This window comes from Bos grunniens, chromosome 11, assembly GCF_055505025.1.
Source record: "Bos grunniens cultivar Pamir isolate PY7600 chromosome 11, Bosgru_T2T1.0, whole genome shotgun sequence".
NCBI classification, from domain to species: domain Eukaryota; kingdom Metazoa; phylum Chordata; class Mammalia; order Artiodactyla; family Bovidae; genus Bos; species Bos grunniens.
The window spans coordinates 59,800,871-59,820,399 of NC_141175.1; the positions used below are offsets into that span (position 1 = coordinate 59,800,871).

A 19,529-nucleotide genomic window follows, 5' to 3' on the forward strand; every position below is an offset into this window, starting at 1 on the left:
TTATGATGGCTTCTGCCATACAACAATGTGAATCAGCCATAAGTATGCAGATGTCCCTCCCTCTTGAATCTCCCCCCATCTCCCCATCGCACCCCTCTAGGTTGTCACAGAGCACTGTGTTGACCTCCCTGCACTATACAGCAACTTCCCATTAGCTGTCTATTTTCCATATGGTAATATATACATTTCACTGCTACTCTCTCAATTCATGCCACCCTGTCCTGCCCCCTCTATGTCCAAGGTCTGTTCTCTATGTCTGCGTCTCTATTCCTGCCCTGCAGATAGGTTCATCAGTACCATTTTTCTTAACATCTAACAGCTTGGTATTCTCTGAGTCTATCCTGCAAGTTATTGATTACTTGAGAAGATTTATGATGTACTCTGCATATAAGTTAAATAAGCAGGGTGACAATATACAGCCTTGACATACTCCTTTTCCTATTTGGAACCAGTATGTTGTTCTATGTCCAGTTCTAACTGTTGCTTCCTGACCTGCATACAAATTTCTCAAGAGGCAGATCAGGTGGTCTGGTATTCCCATCTCTTTCAGAATTTTCCACAGTTTACTGTGATCCACACAGTCAAAGGCTTTGGCACAGTCAATAAAGCAGAAATCGATGTTTTTCTGGAACTCTCTTGCTTTTTCCATGATCCAGCGGATGTTGGCAATTTGATCTCTGGTTCTCTGCCTTTTCTAAAGCCAGCTTGAACATCAGGAAGTTCATGGTTCACATATTGCTGAAGCCTGGCTTGGAGAATTTTGAGCATTACTTTACTAGCATGTGAGATGAGTGCAATTGTGCGGTAGTTTGAGCATTCTTTGGCATTGCCTTTCTTTGGGATTGGAATGAAAACTGACCTTTTCCAGTCCTGTGGCCACTGCTGAGTTTTCCAAATTTGCTGGCATATTGAGTGCAGCACTTTCACAGCATCATCTTTCAGGATTTGAAATAGCTCAACTGGAATTCCATCACCTCCACTAACTTTGTTCGTAGTGATGCTTTCTAAGGCCCACTTCACTTCACATTCCAGGATGTCTGGCTCTAGGTCAGTGATCACACCATCGTGATTATCTGGGTCGTAAAGATCTTTTTTGTACAGTTCTTCTGTGTATTCTTGCCACCTCTTCTGAATATCTTCTGCTTCTGTTAGGTCCATACCATTTCTGTCCTTTATCGAGCCCATCTTTGCATGAAATGTTCCCTTGGTATCTCTAATTTTCTTGAAGAGATCTCTAGTCTTTCCCATTCTGTTGTTTTCCTCTATTTCTTTGCATTGATTGCTGAAGAAGGCTTTCTTATCTCTTCTTGCTATTCTTTGGAACTCTGCATTCAGATGTTTGTATCTTTCCTTTTCTCCTTTGCTTTTCGCTTCTTTTCTTTTCACAGCTATTTTGTAAGGCCTTCTCAGACAGCCATTTTGCTTTTTTGCATTTCTTTTCACATTTCTTTCCAGCACAAGCTGGCTGCTGGGAGAAATAGCAATAACCTCAGATATGCAGATGACACCACCCTTATGGCAGAAAGTGAAGAGGAACTAAAAAGCCTCTTGAGGAAAGTGAAAGTGGAGAGTGAAAAAGTTGGCTTAAAGCTCAACATTCAGAAAACAAAGATCATGGCATCCGGTCCCATCACTTCATGGGAAATAGATGGGGAAACAGTGGAAACAGTGTCAGACTTTATTTTGGGGGGCTCCAAAATCACTGCAGATGGTGACTGCAGCCATGAAATTAAAAGACGCTTACTCCTTGGAAGGAAAGTTATGACCAACCGAGATAGCATATTCAAAAGCAGAGACGTTACTTTGCCAACAAAGGTCCGTCTAGTCAAGACTATGGTTTTTCCTGTGGTCATGTATGGATGTGAGATTTGGACTGTGAAGAAGTCTGAGTGCCAAAGAATTGATGCTTTTGAACTGTGGTGTTGGGGAAGACTCTTGAAAGTCCCTTGCAAGGACTGCAAGGAGATCCAACTAGTCCATTCTGAAGGAGATCAGCCCTGGGATTTCTTTGGAAGGAATGATGCTGAAGCTGAAACTCCAGTACTTTGGCCACCTCATGCAAAGAGTTGACTTATTGGAAAAGACTCTGATGCTGGGAGGGATTGGGGGCAGGAAGAGAAGGGGATGACAGAGGATGAGATGGCTGGATGGCATCACTGACTCCATGGATGTGAGTCTGAGTGAATTCCGGGAGTTAGTGATGGACAGGGAGACCTGGCGTGCTGTGATTCATGGGGTCGCAAAGAGTTGGACACGACTGACCGACTGAACTGAACTGAACTGAACTGAGAAGATTCACTAAGAATTTTGAATATGATGGAACTTACAGTAACTTGGAGACTAGTAGTCATCAACTAGATGGGATTTTATGAGCCAACACTTGGGCAACAAATGATAGGTGAAACCGAAGATGTAGGTTTGATGGATGGATGATACGCTACACCTCTGGACTCTACTCACAGGACTCTGCATACCAGGCAAGATGTGGACTCCTCTCACTAATGTGGTTGATTCAAATGGGCTTAGGGAAGCAGACACACACTGAAATGATGTGGTCTGGGACCAAAACATGACCACTTAACTAACAGGGGGCTGAGTAGCACTCAGGCGGGAAGTCAACATTTGGGTCGTCAAGCAGGAAGGCAGCCAGAAATCTCAGCCAAATCAAAGGTCAAGGTGAAGGATAACCCAGGTGTAAGACCCAATAGAAGGCAGAGCACTGACGTATGCATCAGTTGTCAGGCTGTGAGGCAAGTACAGAAACAAACAGAATTGTGGGGAAGCCCAGGCTTCCCTGGTAGCTCAGACAATAAACAATCTTCCTGCAATGCAGGAGGCCTGAGTTCCATCCCTGGATTGGGAAGATCCCTTGGAGAAAGGAATGGCAACCCACTCCGATAATCTTGCCTGGAGAATTCCATGGACAGAGGAGCCTGGCAAACTACAGTCTATGGAGTCACAAAGTGTCGGTCATGACTAAGTGGCTGACATTTTCACTTTTCAGGTACAGAAGGATATGGAAATGAAGGTAGTTAGAATTATAGGGATAATGAAGAATTCTGCAGAAGTCAAAGTAAGTGGAGGGGAGGGGAGAGAAAGAAACATAATCCCACTTCTTTAAGTGATCCTGATGTTGAAGCAAGCTTGTCTTGGTTGGCAGCTCTCCTACTGCAAAGTGAACACAGCAGACCTGGCTCAAGACAGCTGGGAGCCTGAGAGAAGACCCCGATCTCCATCTATGGAGGAGGGTTGTTTTTAAGGGAACAGATGCCCATTCTCTTGTTAGTTTTTGATAGTTTAGGGAAGGTGACTCCACAAAACAATTTAAGCAGAAAATCTAAACAGAGTTGTTGACCCCAATTCCTTATGGTAAAAAAAAAAAAATTGGATACTTGGAGACCTGATTAAATAAATTAGTCTAGCTTCATACAGTAGAATATTCTAGTTATTAAAAAGGCAATATAGGTTTTTTTTTTTTTTTAGAAAGCAGTTACAGGGCTTTTTTTGCCTGGGATAGACCATTTTCCTTAGAAAATTGGTCTCATGCTCCTTTTGCTCCAGACTGTCATGCTTAGAACCCAGAATGAATGAGCTCTTCATGTGGGCAGCATGATAATGTCTGTAAAATTCTTTAAAATGCTTGGTAGTTTTGTTTTCATATTTATATGGGGAAATATCTACTGTTCAGTCACTAAGTCATGTCCAACTCTGTGCAAACCCATGGACTGCAGCATTCCAGGCTCCCCTGTCCTTCACTGTCTCCCTGAGTTTCCTCAGATTCCTGCCCATGGAGTCAATAATGCTATTTAACCATCTCATCCTCTCCCACCCCCTTCTCCTTTTGCTTCAATATTTCCCAGAACCAGGGTCTTTTCCAATGAGTTGGCACTCCGCATCAGATGGCCAAAGTACTGGAGCTTCAGTTTCAGCATCAGTCCTTCCAATGAATATTCAGGACTGATTTCCTTTAGCATTGACTGGTTTGATCTCCTTGCACTCCAAGGGACTCTCAAGAGTCTTCTTCAGCATCATAGTTCAAAAGCATCAATTCTTTGTCACTCAGCCTTCTTTATGTTCCAATTCTAATATCCACACATGACTACTGGAAAAACCATAGATTTGACTATAATGAGTGAAAAAAAAAAACAGGCAATAGAGATAAATATGTTACTATACCAGTTAGAAAAATATGATGCTATAGATGTAGACACACTCATGCATGTGTGAACATGCAGGACCGAAGTTCAGCCAGTGTAAGCTAATATGGTCATGTGGACATACTATTGATGTGTCTGTGCCTTTGATCTGTCAGTGCTTTTCCTATACTAGTTGTTAAATATTTAAAATATTATTCCTATGTATATGTATTAGAAAATACTCCTCAACATACTGTGTCCATCTTTGGGTGTGTTCTGGGGATTTCTGCTTTTTTTCTCCATGTTTTTTTTCATATGTTTTTTTTTTTTTTTACAGTTTGCATATATTAATTTTACAGTCAGAATAAATAATAAAGATATTTTTATTTTGGAAAAAATTATATCAGATTTGCCTGAGCAAAAAACTTTTTTTTTTCCCCCCAGAAAAGAGCTTCTGATATTGGTAAGCATTGCAGGCAAACTCTTTCTTTGGTCTTTGGGAAATCTGGCACTTTTTCTTCAAAATTATGCTTTCATGGGAACTGGCTTCTTAATTATGGTACCTTGAATATCAAAACCTCATTTTTGTTTTACAAGATCACTAGACTGCTTAGGCAAACGTAGGAAGCCTAATTGGTCTAGATTTCACAGCTAACAAGTTCTTCATGGTAGCCTTTTTTTTTTAATCATGCGTTTATTTATTTTGTTGTGTCCGGTCTTCGCTGAGGCCCACGGGCCTTTTGTTGCAGGGCACTGACTCTGGAGGTGTGGCACTCGTGTTTCACTAGTTGTGTCACGCAGATTGGTTGCTCCTGGGCATGTGGGATCTTATTTCCCTGACCAGAGATCAAACCTGTGTCCCTGCTTTGTAAGGTGGATTCTTAACCACCAGATCACCAAGGACATTCCATGATATCATTTTGATCATCCTAAGGAACTATGAGCAGGATGCAGAGACACGTGAAAGGGTTGACAGCCCATAGCCACAGGGCCCTGTTTAATGAGCTTCAGTGGCAAACTGGAGTATGATTTTTTTTTTTTGTCAAACTCTCAGCTTCTGTCCTCAGCCCTGTGCTGGTCAGTATTTGGGTGAAAACAAAGATTCAAGACCATACCTATAGAATATGTGGTTGATTTGAAGTCAAGAGGAAGAATGGCAAACATTTTGGGTGATAGAATACAATAAGAATCCAAAATGCCAGAGAAAACACAACAGGGATTAATGTCAGATTCTTCACTGGGGTCTATAAACCCAGGCACGAGCTGGGCTGGGGAACATGACCCAGCAGCAAGGCTCAGGAACTTGGTCAATGGAAAATGCAATGTGCATCAGAAGCATAATGAGGGAGTTGGAAAAGCTATAGGGATCCTGAGCGGCATTTACAGAAATGAAGCATTCACAAGGAGGAAGGCATTAATCTCGTACTACAGTAAATGTCAACAAGAGCAACTGAACCTATTTGCAGGGCAGGAATGAGACGCTGACATAGAGAACTAAAAAGTAGACATGGTCGGGGGGATGGGAGGGTTGGACAAATTGGGAGATTGGGATTGACATATATACTCTGCCATGTATGAAAAGAGAGCCAGTGGAAGCCTCCTCTATAGCACAGGGAGTTCACTTCAGTTCTCTGGGATGCGGGGTAGGGAGGTATGAGGGAGGTCCCAGAGGGAGGGGGATATGTGTACAGTTATGGATGATTCACTTCGTTGAACAGCAAAAACTAACACAACATTGTAAAGCAATTATACTCCAATAAAACAAATGTTGGCTGTTCAGAGATGCGGTGGGTTGCCTCACGAACGGGTCTCCAGCTCAGTGTCCCTTCCTTTCCCAGCCCTCTCAGGAGGTGGTGAAGGAGATGATACAATTCTCCAAGGATACACTGGAAAAAATCGACAAGGCTCGCTCCGAGGGTTTGTACCACGAGGTAAAAATTCATTTTTATAGGGGATAGGGGTGGGGAAGAGGGCAGAAGTGTTCTCTAGTAAAGGAGGGAAATGGTGGGGGGCAGTCAAGACGGAGAGGCTACCAAACAGGTTTTTTTTCTGGAAGATGGCCCATGGTTGAGACCATGACTCTTCTCGCCCTTAAGCCATGCAGCCTCTTTTAGGGGCGTGTTCTCACTGATGGTTCAACTCACTAAAACTGGGTTTGAGGAAAGCACAGGCAGCCTGACAAATGTCCCTGGGGTTTGGGGGATGGTCTGTAATATTTTAGGTTGGCATCAGGGATGGAGGAATGGAAACGGCAGTGGATGGCTTGCTTTCTGGTAACTGAACGTGTGTCCTGTCTACAGTTTCCAGGCTCTTCTAACTGTGCATTCAACCCTGGCTGTACGCTAGAGCCAGGCTGTACACTAGAATCATTGAAAAATACTGACACTCAGGACAGTCCTTCCAGAATCTCTTAGAGTGGGACCCAGACATCAAGATTTTTAAAGCTCCCATGTGATTTCAATGTGCACCTAAAGTTGAGACCCACCACCAGCACTGACCTGCAGAGCACTTACTTGCATTGAATTCTGTCAGGCAGTTTGTTGGAAATACAGATTCCTGTGTCTCACCCCCTGAGATGTGATTCACCCAGTCTGCAACAGAACACAGGGATCATCACAGTATTTTTTTTTCCCCCTCCAAGCTCTTTAAAGAACTTGTGTGGCTGGGTTTGGATGCCACTAGGGTGTGGCAGTGTGGGAGATTCATTTCTGTTCATTTCTGTCAGCTTGTCCGTTGTCTTCATTCTTCTTTCCTCATTCATTCATTGCCTATTTTTGAGCCCTTATTGAGGTGACCAACACAGGACATGCTGCTTGCCTCCCAGGAGTCTGTCAAGTCTCAGGGAGAGTCCCATGAACAAAGTGTTGCTGTGCAATATAGAAAATCTAGAGGTTTGAGGTAGGAGCTTCAGTTCCTGATTCCATTCCTCTGTCCTCTCTTCTTCTTTGTCTGTCCTCTTCTGCGCTTAAGCTGGGCAGGGCCAGATGTAGGGCTGGAGAGTGCCTATGAGTTCATGATTGTTTTCAGGATGGATGGCTTGTTAGCTCACACTCCGTCACACCACCACCCAGTTGCCCCAGGGGCCTCTGGGAGAATCTCAGAGAAAACTAATTCCCACTCATTAGAAATGGAAAGAATTGTGTGACGTTTCTTCCATGAGATTGGCAAGGGAAAGAGAGGAGAGCTATGAACCACTAAAATCTAGAAACCATCTGACTTTGTAGGGCATCACTGAAGCTATGTCTACATGTGAATTAGTCAGGAAAGCCTGCCTCCAAGTCCCTTGGGATTGAGCCCATCTTCTTCCTCACCAGGACCAATGTGGCCTCCTTCTAGTCAGTCTCCTGGACCCTCTCTCTTCCAATCCATCCTGTACACTTCTAGCAGGTCATGACTGTCCAATGTCACTGTGCATAAGGGCCACCCGGGGGCAGATACGAGCTACAGATGCCAGGGTCCCTCCCCTAGATATTTAATTTCTTTGGTCTGGGGTAGGACTCAGACACCGGGATTTAAAAAAGCTCTCCAGGCACTTACAGAGATTTTGTCCCAATGGTACCTGAGTGCATACTGGTATCACTAGTCCAAATGATGCCTTTTATAGCCATAGAGGTGTGGAAATGGAGCCATAGCTTGGATTCTACTGGTTACATCACCTACCGTACTACACATCCTCCTAGCCTAATAAAAAGTGTTATAAGGCTGTCAAAGGCTCAGGTGAAGCACTGCTTTATAAGCAATACTTCATGAGAAGGGGTCATATCTTCCAGCATGTGGTATACTCTTTATGTTTTTCCAGCTTTATTGAAGCATAGTTAAGAAGTAGAAATTTTACTTGTTCAAGGTATTAAAAAAAAAAAAAAAAAAGCTCTCCAGATTATTCCGAAGTAGAGCCACGATGGAGAATCATGGACATGATGGTTAAGATAAAGCTCCATTGCTTGGTTTGAATCTGCACTGCATCGCTCACTCTTTGTGTAACTTCAGCAAAGCGCTTACCCTCTTTGTGCTTCTGTTTCCTCATCGGGGAAAATGAGGATATTAGCAGCACTTCTCTCGTCATGCTGTTGTGAGAGGAAGTAATGTGTGAATATAGCTTTCATAACTCCCTACTGACTTCTTTTTTAATTGGAGGATAATTACAATGTTGTGGAGGTCTCTGACATGCATCAATGCCCCCTTGAGCCTCCGTCCCTGACACATTCCACCCTTCTAGGTTGCCATGGAGTGCCAGGCTGGACTCCCTGTGTTATATAGCAGCTTCCTGCTAGTTATCCATTTTACACTTAATGGTGTATATATGTCAGTGCTACCTTCTCAGTTTGTCCTTCCCTCTCTTTCCCCTGGTGTGTCCATTCTTTATATCTGCGTCTCCATTCCTTCCCTGCAAATAGGTTCATCAATACCATTTTTCATATTCCACATATATGCATTAATATACGATATTTATTTTTCTCTTTTTGACTTACTTCATTTCACTCTGTATGACAGCTCTAGGTCCATCCACATCTACAAATAACCCAGTTTTGTTCCTTTTAATGGCTGAGTTCCTTTTAATATACCAGTGTGTGATTCCATTATTCTCAACCAGTTTTATTTAGGTTTCTGTCAATTGCTAAGGAAACTCCTGACTAGCACACATACATACAGCAGATAGGAAACTTAGCTCATGTTTGTCTGGCCACCTTCCTTGCATATCATCTCGCTGCATCCTCACATGGCAGAGGTATGGACACAGAGAAAGATGTCTGCATCTCCATCTCTTCTCTGCAAATAGGTTCATCAGTACTATTTTTCTAGATTCCATTTGTTGTTGTTCAGTCATGTCCAACTCTGCAACCCCATGGACTGCAGCACCCCAGGCTTCCCTGTCCTTCACTTCCCTGTCCTTCACTTCCCTGTCCTCCCGGAGTTTGTTCAGACTTGTGTCCATTGAGTTGATGATGCCATCCAACCATCTCATCCTCTGTCATCCCCTTCTCCCCTCACCCTCAATCTTTCCCAGGGTCAGGGTCTTTTCCAATGAGTCAGCCCTTTGCATCAGGTGGTCAAAGTATCGGAGCTTCAGCTTCAGCATCAGTCCTTCTAATGAATATTCTAGATTCCATATATATGCATTAATATGCAATATTTGTTTTTGTCTTTCTGACTTACATCATTCTGTATAACAGGCTCTAGGGTCGTCCATCTCACTACAACTGACTCAAATTCATTTCCTTTTTATGGCTGAGCAGAATTCCCTTGTACATATGTACCATTCATCTGTTAACAGACTCCATACTAACTTCTATGGTAACTCCTCATCCTGCCATGTCAGCACTGTGTCCCACAGTTACCCTTTCCATCTCTACATCTTAGCCAAATGGGAACCATTTTTCTCTTCAAATCACAAGCTGGTGCTTTCCCATCTCTGTTAGCAGTTTCCTCAGTCTTCGAAGCATGAGTGTCCATGATGGCATCATGATGCTCCCGTATGTGAATTAAGCTTGTGCTCTGGTGCAGTGAGTACAATCAGGGCTTGTGTCTCCTAGGTTGTGAAGTTATGCCGGGAGTGCCTGCAGAAGCAGGAGCCAGTGTTTGCCGACACCAACATCTACACGCTGCGACTGCTGAGCATTGTTTCCGAGGTCCTCTCCTACCTGCAGGCCTTTGAGGAGGCCTCACACTACGCCAGGAGGATGGTGGATGGCTACATGTAGGTGACGATCCTGGGTCTCAGGTAGTCTCCAGAAATGTGTCTATTTCAGGGATGGTAAGAAGATGGCAGGCATATCACTATATCCCTCCCTCTGGCACCCACAGCAGGCATTAGTAATCTATCACCATCCTCTTTATGACTGAACCTCTTTATCATGGTGTGCCCACCAATAATGTCCAAATAATCAGATCTGATACTTGAGATGAAATCTGTGTGTCAACCTTTGTCTTTCCCACCTCCAGGTTGTCTATTATTTGGGTGGCATCTTCTGTTTTTGGTTTCCTTAAGGCTAAATCTGGCTTGCTTTTAAGTGCCTAGAAAGGTTCCCCCCACCCCCAACCAATCAACCAATCAACAGAGGCAATCTTGCAGCTTTAGAGTTTATCAAAAGAAAAAAGAAAGGGACTTCCCTGATAGTCAGTGGTTAAGACTCTGTGCTTCTACTGCAGGGGATAAGAGTTCAATCCCTGGTTTGGGAACTAAGATCCTGCAAGCCCCACAGTGTGATAAAAAAACAACAAAAAAACAGAGAGAAAGAGAAGGAAAAAAAGAAAGAAAATAAAAGAGGTGTGGGCCATCCTTGCTTATAAACTGTAAAAGGCAACTTCCTTACCTTTCCTCTGCTAATGTCTTCTCTTGCCATATGTGTCCACATTGGTGTGTGAATTTGTATTTCTGGCCAAATGAATACTTTTGCATAAGAAAGTTGTATTTTTTGAATGGAGGGTACCCTTTTCAATCCATGGAGGGTACAAAAGGAGGGTACCAGGGAGGTAAGAATACCACTTGGTCCCACGAAGAGCATTCAAATTATTTTTTTCCCCTAAACTTCTTAGCTTTTTCCCAAGGAGAGGTTGGGTACTCCTGAAGGCTGCAAGCTCCCAGTACTCAAGTTCCAAGTACAATCCTGCCCCCGTTTCCCTGTGAGGACTTGGCTCAGTGGCCCAGGTCAGAGTCTCCACCTCACAGTCTCACCATGTGGGGTGTTTGGTATCTGACTGCAGCTCTGTGTGCCTCAATCTATCTTTGATGGCAGATACCTCCCAGGGCTGATGGGAAAGCAAATGGACTTAATCAGTGAGGTCACTTTTATTTATTTATTTATTTATTTTTGACTGCCCTGGGTCTTCATTGCAGTGTGCTGAGGCTTCTCTCTAGTTGTGGCACACAGGCTCTCTAGTTGCCCCACAGCAAGTGGGATCTTAATTCCCCAGTGAGGGATTGAACCTGTGTCCCCTGCATTGGACGGAGGATTGTTAACCACTGGACCACCAGGAAAGTCCCATGGTTGCTTTATAAGCTGTCAAATGCTGTGCAGATGCAAGGCAGGTTGGGAATATGGGTTATGATTACTTGCTATGTCCCCACAGGAAGCTGTACCATCACAACAATGCCCAGCTGGGCATGGCCATCATGCGGGCAGGGCTGACCAACTGGCATGCTGGCAACATTGAAGTAGGGCATGGCATGATCTGCAAAGCTTATGCCATCCTCCTGGTCACACATGGACCCTCTCATCCCATCACCAAGGACTTAGAGGCAAGTGGCATCTTGTGGCTGGGCTGGGCTCTCTGAAGATGAAAGCTGAGTACTAAATTCTGCTTTTGCAAAGACCCTAGTTGCCTGCTAGACCAGGAGGGAATTCAGACATGCTTAGTCCCTCCTCTCATTTTACATCTGAAAAAACTGAGGCCCAGGGAAGGAGACTAACCTGTCCTTAGTCACAAAGCTAGTGGATGGCAAAGCTCAGACTTGAACCCTAGGATGCTCCAAGCCTAGACTGAGAAAACCTAATGGTATGCATGTGTGTGTAACACGTACATTAGAAAACCTGCTATGTGGAGTAGAGTCAGAGAGCACAGGCTCTAGAATCAGACTGCTGCTGCTGCTGCTTTACCACTTTCCAGCTGTGTGGCTGCTAATACTGAATGTATGGGCCTCAGTCTCCTTATCAGTGAAATGGAGGAAAAAGACAGGGTTGGCACAAGGGTTTGATGAATTGGTGTGTGAATGGAATGCTCTTCATAGCTACTGGTTTCCTTTGTGCTTTGAACACTGATTTACTTGAAAGTAACAGAGTCCAAAGGCCTGTCCTCAGGCAGCAGTATAGGGAAAGAAGACAGACCCTAGCGTCATAGAACGTACGAGAAGACTAACTTTATGTCAGTATATTAAGCTTGTCAAATAAGTCATTGTCACCATATTCACTGCTTTGACCTTAGCCCTGCAGCGAAGCCTGGCCCTTGATAAATATTTCTTGAATTAACATTAGGAGGGTGAGGGTTTTGCTATGTGTCACAGGCTGTAGTCTTCCTGGCACATTATAAAGTACAGGGCATCTCACCCATTTCATGTATGAGCAAATTGAGGGCTGAAGGAATTAAGTCCCACAATGTTAGATGGGACTTCAGTGCAGGAGCCAAGGTTCAAACCCAGGTCCCCACCTGGCACTTCCTAAGAATAATCTCTGCTGAGAACAGTCCCACAAGCTGCTCTCTCAGTGGTTCGTGTGACTGCCTCTTCCTAACAAATGGAGCCCACTGTCAAGACATTCGACCCCCAGTGGATGAGTGTGAGTATACATGCGTGCATGTGTGTGTAGGGTGTATATGTGTCCTTTCCAGCAGGGCCAACATAAGTCAGAGACCGACACGTCCTGGGGCTTTGTCATCACTGTTTCCGATGTATCCGCGTCCCACAGGCCATGCGGATGCAGACGGAGATGGAACTGCGCATGTTCCGCCAGAACGAATTCATGTACCACAAGATGCGCGAGGCCGCCCTGAACAACCAACCCATGCAGGTCATGGCCGAGCCCAGCAGAGAGCCGGCGCCAGCTCTGTTCCACAAGAAGCAATGAAGACCTGCATGGTGGGGGAGGGGCGCCGTGGCTGGGGCACTGGGGAGACATCCTGGGGGTGATGGGTTTCTGGGGAGACCCTTGAGGAAATCAGGGTAATACGCAACTATGTTGCCATGGAAACTTACTGCTCTGTGATCCCTGGTGTCATTTTCTTTAACTTCAACTCAGTCCAATTCAGTTTAACTCTATCCCAGCCCAGCCCGGTCTAACTCATCCTACAAGTGTTTATTGGGTGCTAGACCTTAGGTATAAAGAAGTTCCAAAGGTAACTGGGGAGAGGAAACATAAACAAACAATTAAAACACAGTGTGACAATAAATGCAATGGTAAGCTGTATGGAGAGAGGGATATGTGTCTAGGGTGTGTGTGTGTGTGTGTCCATCGCGGGGTGGGGGTGGGTGGCGGTTAGTCATGGAGGAGATGACCTCTGAGCTAAGAGTTGCAGGTACCTGGAGTCTCAGCTGTCTGCTCACCTATCTGTGCAGGTGTCTCAGGGATATTCAGGATTTGCTGACTGGAATGAGTGTTGTCCAGTTTCCACAGGTGACTGTGGAGTTATGAAGATGGGACTGTGTTTGGGCCATGTGGGTCCTACTCAGAGAACTAGAACCTCTTTAATAAGGGTACTATGCAGAAGGAGAGGGAGGTTTGCTCAAGCCACTTGAGGCCTCAGTTTAAAGTCTGGGTTCCCAGGATTATTCTGAAACTACTTTTAGAACAGAGACGGAGTGGCTCCCTTCTCTACCCTCTGAGTCAAGCCTTATGATTCCCATGATGTGGGAGTAGTTGGACGTTAGCTGAGATTTCTCTGGCCCAAGTCTCTTTAGGGTGAAGCTGAGGGAGAAATTTGGAAACCCACCTACCTGATAATCATGGGTCCAGCAGAACTGGCCTTTGGATATTTGATTTGGTTACATGTGCCTGGGTGGTCTATATCAGCTTAGACTTCATCACTGACCCCCAGGAAATCTCTATTTTTAGTTATGAATAATTATGACTTCCTTGGGTTAATTTCTTTCATTGTCCATACCCTGGGTTCTTTACTTTTCTTACCAGGAGAAATGTCTAATCTGGACACTTCACACTGAGGTTGGGACCTCTTTGGGGTATGATCTACTTGCTCTCATCTCCTGGGGAGCTGCTCTTGATTTTTCACTCAAGAATGAGGGTCTTGGCAGAGGGATGGTATGGGGAGGGAGGAGGGAGGAGGGTTCAGGATGGGGAACACATGTATACCTGTGGTGGATTCATTTTGATATTTGGCAAAACTAATACAATTATGTAAAGTTTAAAAATAAAATAAAATTAAAAAAAAAATTTTTTAAAAATGAATGAAAGGGTCCACAAGGTACAAACATCCAGTTATATGATGTCATAGGGAGGTAATGTATAGCATGGTGGCTATAGCAAATAATACCATATTGCAAATTTGAAAGTCACCAAGAAAGTAAACCTCAAAAATTCTCACAAATAAAATCATGTGTAACTTTGTGTGGTGACAAGTTCGTTACCACAAGCAGACTCACTGTGGTGATCTTTTCCTATATATACAAATGTCAAATCATATGGTGCACACTTGAAACCAATATAATGTGGTAGTCAACTGCGCTTCCATAAAAACATAGAAAAAGCATTAAATTAAGTTCAATGTTAATACATGTCAATTCTATTTAGTACATTTCAGTGATTTAGTTCAATTGTACATATTCCCAAAAGTGTGGTGCCTTAGGCTTTGTTCCAGATCATGTAAGATTTAATGTACAAACAAATACACTGCCTATCTAAAATTTGTGCTAAAATGACATAGTTTGCAAATGGCCTAGTTATAGAACTACAGTGATAAAAAGAGATAAAGAGAGCTTTTTGAGTCTTAAAAACTTATGTCATCAAGCTTCTCAATTTTATGCTTCAATAATGGAAATGTGATACCTTTTGAATTCTGATTTCTCTTTCCTTAAGTACATAAGCAATAAATATGCTGACACAGAATTGCATTAAAAAAAAAGAATGAGGGTCTTGGGAATCAACCAATCCAGCTGTCCCATTGGCCTGGGACAGCTGTTCTAATTGTGCTCTTGTATCTTCTGGGAGCCCAAACTTATCACCAGTGTTTTGGGGGATCCTGGACCAAAACCCTCTTCTTGGGAGTGTCACCAAGTCTTCTATATCCTTTGGAGCCACCCTTGACCCCAGAGCTCTGACTAACATCTTGAAGTCACATGATCCCCCCAGGACCTAGATTTGTCACCTGTGCCTAAAGAGTCACTTCCTCCATCCTTACACCCCTTCAGCCTCAGAACAATCCACTACCTCCCTTGGAACCTAACAGCCCTGCCAATGTGCCAAAATCTTTGTCCAAAAAGTTCTGCAAAGATGCCAACACTTTGCAGAGTGCTTGTACCTGGCACTTGGCTCTTTACTGAGGACACCTGCTTCTTTAGAACTTTCACTGGGAGAGTGACAGTTCTTCTAAGCCCACATACTACACGGCAAAGGATGGAACCAGCCCTCTCCCAGGGAGCCAACTGTGCCAGTTCAAATGGTCCCTCTTCTATTCCCAGTCTTCCTAGGTGGCACTAGTGGTAAAAACTGGCCTGCCAATGCAGGAGACCCTGGTTTGATCCCTGGGTTGGGAAGATCCCCTGGAATAGGAAATGGAAACCCACTCTGGTATTCTTGCCTGGGAAATTTCACGGACAGAGGAACCTGGCGGGCCACAGTCCGTGGGGCCACAGAGTTGGACATGACTGAAGTGACTTACCCTCATATAAAACCTTCCTCCAAATCTCTTTCCTTCTTTGTCACTCTCATCTGCCACACTGCTGGTCATTCCCCCATATTCCTGGTCTGTTTCCCATCCCCTCTTCCTCAAATTAGGTGTCTGTCTTCCTTTTGGCCCATGCCCCCTTCCAGCAGAGTTCTGACCTAGATTAATTCAGCTGTCTTATTTTTCCTCTGTTGTACCTGGAGGTCTGTGCACAGCCAGGAAAATGGCACCTTTCATCACAGGTTCTTCCACAGACTCCTTGCCAACCTCAGCTGGCCTTGGGGTGCAGCCCAGATGTGCTCCCTGTGCCCCTTGCTGGCTCCCCCTTTGCCCAGTGGTTATTTCAGCTCTTCACTCCTGTTCTTGCGTTCTCAGCTTTCAGCAGGCCCTCATTGCCTGCTTCATGGAGGGGCCAGGAGATGGGATTTCCTCAGTTTCCTCTTCCCACGTGGGTTCACACATGTCATATCTGTGCTTGTCCTTCCCGTCCCCCCTCCTCACACCCCCTTCTCCTCCAAAGCCAAACTCTCCACCTGCGCCTTGGACTCCTGTCCCCTTCTGGGTCTTTAAACCTCGCTTCCCCTATATTCTCTCTCATCTTGGATTCTTCACATTTCTGGCTTATTTAAAGCAGTTAATTGACTTGCAGGGGACTCATAATCTTTAAGGTTAACTATTTTTTAAAAGGCTTTGTCTCCCATGTTTATTAACAGCTCTTTTTAAAAAAATTTTTTTATTGATTTTGGCTGCATTGGGCTTTTTTTTTTTTTTTTGGTTGTGGCACATAAACTCTTACTTGAGCATGTGGGATATATTTCCCTGACCAGGGATCGAACCCAGGCCCCCTGCATTGGAAGCACGGAGTCTTAGCCACTGGACCACCAGAGAAGTCCCTCTTTTAAAAAAAAAAAAAGCTTTTTTTTTATTATGGTAAAAGTTACATAATACGAAACATACTATTTTAACCATATTTAACTGTACATTTCAGTGGCACTAAGTACATTCCCATTGTTGTGCTCACCATTGTTCATCTCCCAAATTTTTCACTTTCCTAAACTGAAGCTCTGTCCCCATTAAATACTAACTCCCCTCCCTGCCCTGCCCTGCATCTACCAATGTACTTTCTGGCCCTATGAATTTGACTATTCTGGGTACCTTGTATAAGTGGAATCAGACAGCATTTTTCTGCACCTACTGTATACTGGAATTTAGCTTTCTTCACTTTCCATTTCTTCCTGAACCCACTGCAGAATGATCGTGGCGCCTTCCAAGGTCGACTCATGGTGGGCCATTTCAGCCTTCGTATTATTTGGCTTCTCTGCTTCAGTTGGCATCACAGCCCTTGATTTCTGGGCACCACATCCTTGTAATGATTCTCTGTTGAGGTTTCTCTCCTGCCCTTGACAGGCTGGTATTTCCTAGAGCTGGTTTTGTTCATTCTGGTCACTCTCAGTTGGTCCTCATCTCCCTCTGCACACCTTCCCCCAGGAGCTCAGCCAGGCTCTTTGTTTCCTCGCGGCCTCAGGGCTTCCCTGATGGCCCAGATGGTAAAGAATATGCCTGCAGATTGGGAAGATCCCCTGAAGAAAGGAATGGGAACCCACTCCAGTATTCTTGCATAGAGAATCTTATGGACAGAAGAGCCTGGCAGGCTGAAGCCCATGGACTCGGAAAGAGTCAGACACTACTGAGTGACTAACACTTTCATACTTTTGAGGCTGATGCTCTTAAGTCTGTACCCTCTAACCTTGTTCTTGAACATTAGTCCCACATCTCCTGTCGAACGTTCTGCCCCTCAAACTCATCATGTCCAAAAGGGAACTCTTTCTCTTTCCTTTCTCCCTACTCCTGCGCCTGTTCCTCTTCAACACCCATTGCCCCCAAGGAGAACATCTGACTACTGGTCTAGTTACTTACTGTGTATTTACTTCATCTGAGATTTTAGTCAGGGCCACTTACTCATGGGTCCTTGGGTGACCCATGTCCTCCTGTGCCTCTCTGAGTTTCGAAACATTGTGTCTAAAATATGCAAAACCTATCAACTCCTATTCATCTTTCAGCACCCACTTTGGAAATCACCCTTTCTGTAAAGCCCTTCCTGAAAGCTTTAGATTCAGCTGGCTGCCTATCTGAGTCTGTCATATTACCCTTGAATCTCCCATCATAACATTTTCCTCATGACCTTATATCGCCTTTTTACTCGTCTGCCTCCTCCGTCATATTGTAAACCTCTGGAGGGCAGGAGCTTTGTCCCTTTATTCATCTTTCTATCCCCAGAACCTAGCACAGGTCCTGGGACATAGTAGGTGCTCAGTTAATATGTATTGAATGAATGATTAAGTGAATGAATTTGCTTAGATCAGAGCACAAGAGACATAGAACTATGTATCTTGAGTTTTTATTATAGCAGTCCAAATAGGCTATTAAATTTCCATGTTTCCAAGCAAATGTGTGTGGCTTCTTTCTTTCTGACAGTCTGTTTAAAGCAGTGTTAATAGACCTCTCTGTCATGATGGAAATGTGTTTTATCTGTGTCCAGTATGGTAGCCACTAGCAACATGGGACAACTGAGAACTTGAAATGCGTCTAGTATGAGTGACGAACTGAGCTTTTAACTACTATATTTCAATGAAAATAGCTAATGTAGCTGGTGTCTACTGTATTAGTGCAGTTTTAGAGAATTCTTCAGTGTAGTTTTTAAGATCATGTACACTGACACAAATTAAGTTCATATCAGTGGTCCTGATATTAGTTAGATGATCTTGGGCTGGTTATTTCATCCATGCTTCAGTTTCATTATTTCTACATACCATGGAGTGTTACTATAAGAGATACGGTTTTTTTTTTTTTTTACAACAATCAGAATTATTGTAATTAAGATAGTTTTCCACCATGGGGAACTAGTTAACGTCTCCCAAAGTGAGGCAATTGAGGCTTCAGGAGTGTCCATAGCCCCAATCATCTTGTTCATGTGTTTAGAAAAATAAGTAACATCAGTGCTCATATCAGGTATATATGTACAGCATTGGGTATGAATAATGGCACAAGTTCTTCCTTGCGCAGCTGTCAAAATATCTAAAGCCAATCTGTTTTGTAAAACCACCTTTCTAATTTGTGCTTGTTCAGCCTTAAGAGCTGAAATAGCTTTTTGAGAATCTTGCAATGCCTGTTGAGTAAAATTAGTCAAAACATCTACTCGTAGCATAACATCTGTAGTTTCCAGAGAGGGAACAAACACTGCAGCCAAATAATCATACTAGTGAAATACAGACCTTGCCCATGGAGTTTAAGGTGGGGTAAATCAGCAGATTTTTCTGGAAGCTCTGAAAACATAAAGCCACGAGTAAAGGCACCCTAGGGTGCATCTCCCTATCCAACCAGGGGGAAGCCATGCCCATAGGTAAGAGCCACATATCCAATAGGTCCCATTTGGAGCAAGCCGGCGTGACTGAGATATCCAGTCCCAATTAGTGCCTGGCCAGACAAAGGAAGGACCTAAACTGGGGTTGGAAAACATGGGAAAGATTACGTTGCATATATCCTGAGGCAAAAATCCCAATTGCTTCCAATCATTGTAATTAAGTTGTTGGCTAACTTTTGGGGATGGCTCTGTTTTTTCCCAGCATATAGGGGCAGTAGATATTAGACGTCCTTTTTCAGGAGTTAGCCATATAGCCTCATCCCATATTTAATAAACATCAGGTAAAAAAACCATTAGATCTAGACCTATTTGCCTTATGTATAGTGAAACAGTCATCGAACCGAGACAATGTATAATCAAAATTAAAAGTCACGTTATGTCCATAGTTAAAGTACAAGTGTTGCACCAGTCCATTTTAGGGTTGTTAGATGTCATCAGTTTAAGAAGAGGCATCACATATGATTGTTGTTGAATGTATTTGCAGACTTGGAGAAAGTCTTTTCCTTGAAGTGGAGATGTCCACCACAGGAAGCCTTCCACTCCACAGACCCAGCAGTTAGACCGATTATGAAATGCTGCGTAGGAGTGAGCCCAGGACAGGAAGGCATTGTCTTGAGGATTAAATGGCAGACTCAAGATTTTTG

At 43.9% G+C, this 19,529-nt stretch overlaps 1 protein-coding gene across 4 annotated transcripts in view; it reads left to right on the forward strand.

Moving 5' to 3' along the window:
• The window catches only part of SMYD1 (SET and MYND domain containing 1), a 50,293-nt gene extending 32,381 nt beyond the window's left edge, over nt 1–17,912 (forward strand). For all 4 annotated transcript variants that reach the window (XM_086326622.1, XM_086326623.1, XM_086326624.1 and 1 more), the window contains 4 exons: nt 5,975–6,067; nt 9,668–9,831; nt 11,205–11,373; nt 12,536–17,912. In XM_086326622.1, coding sequence (XP_086182748.1) covers nt 5,975–6,067; nt 9,668–9,831; nt 11,205–11,373; nt 12,536–12,694 — 585 coding nt within the window. In that variant the 3' untranslated portion in view covers nt 12,695–17,912. The remainder of the gene's footprint in view (nt 1–5,974; nt 6,068–9,667; nt 9,832–11,204; nt 11,374–12,535) is intronic.
• Nucleotides 17,913–19,529: the final 1,617 nt, after the last annotated feature.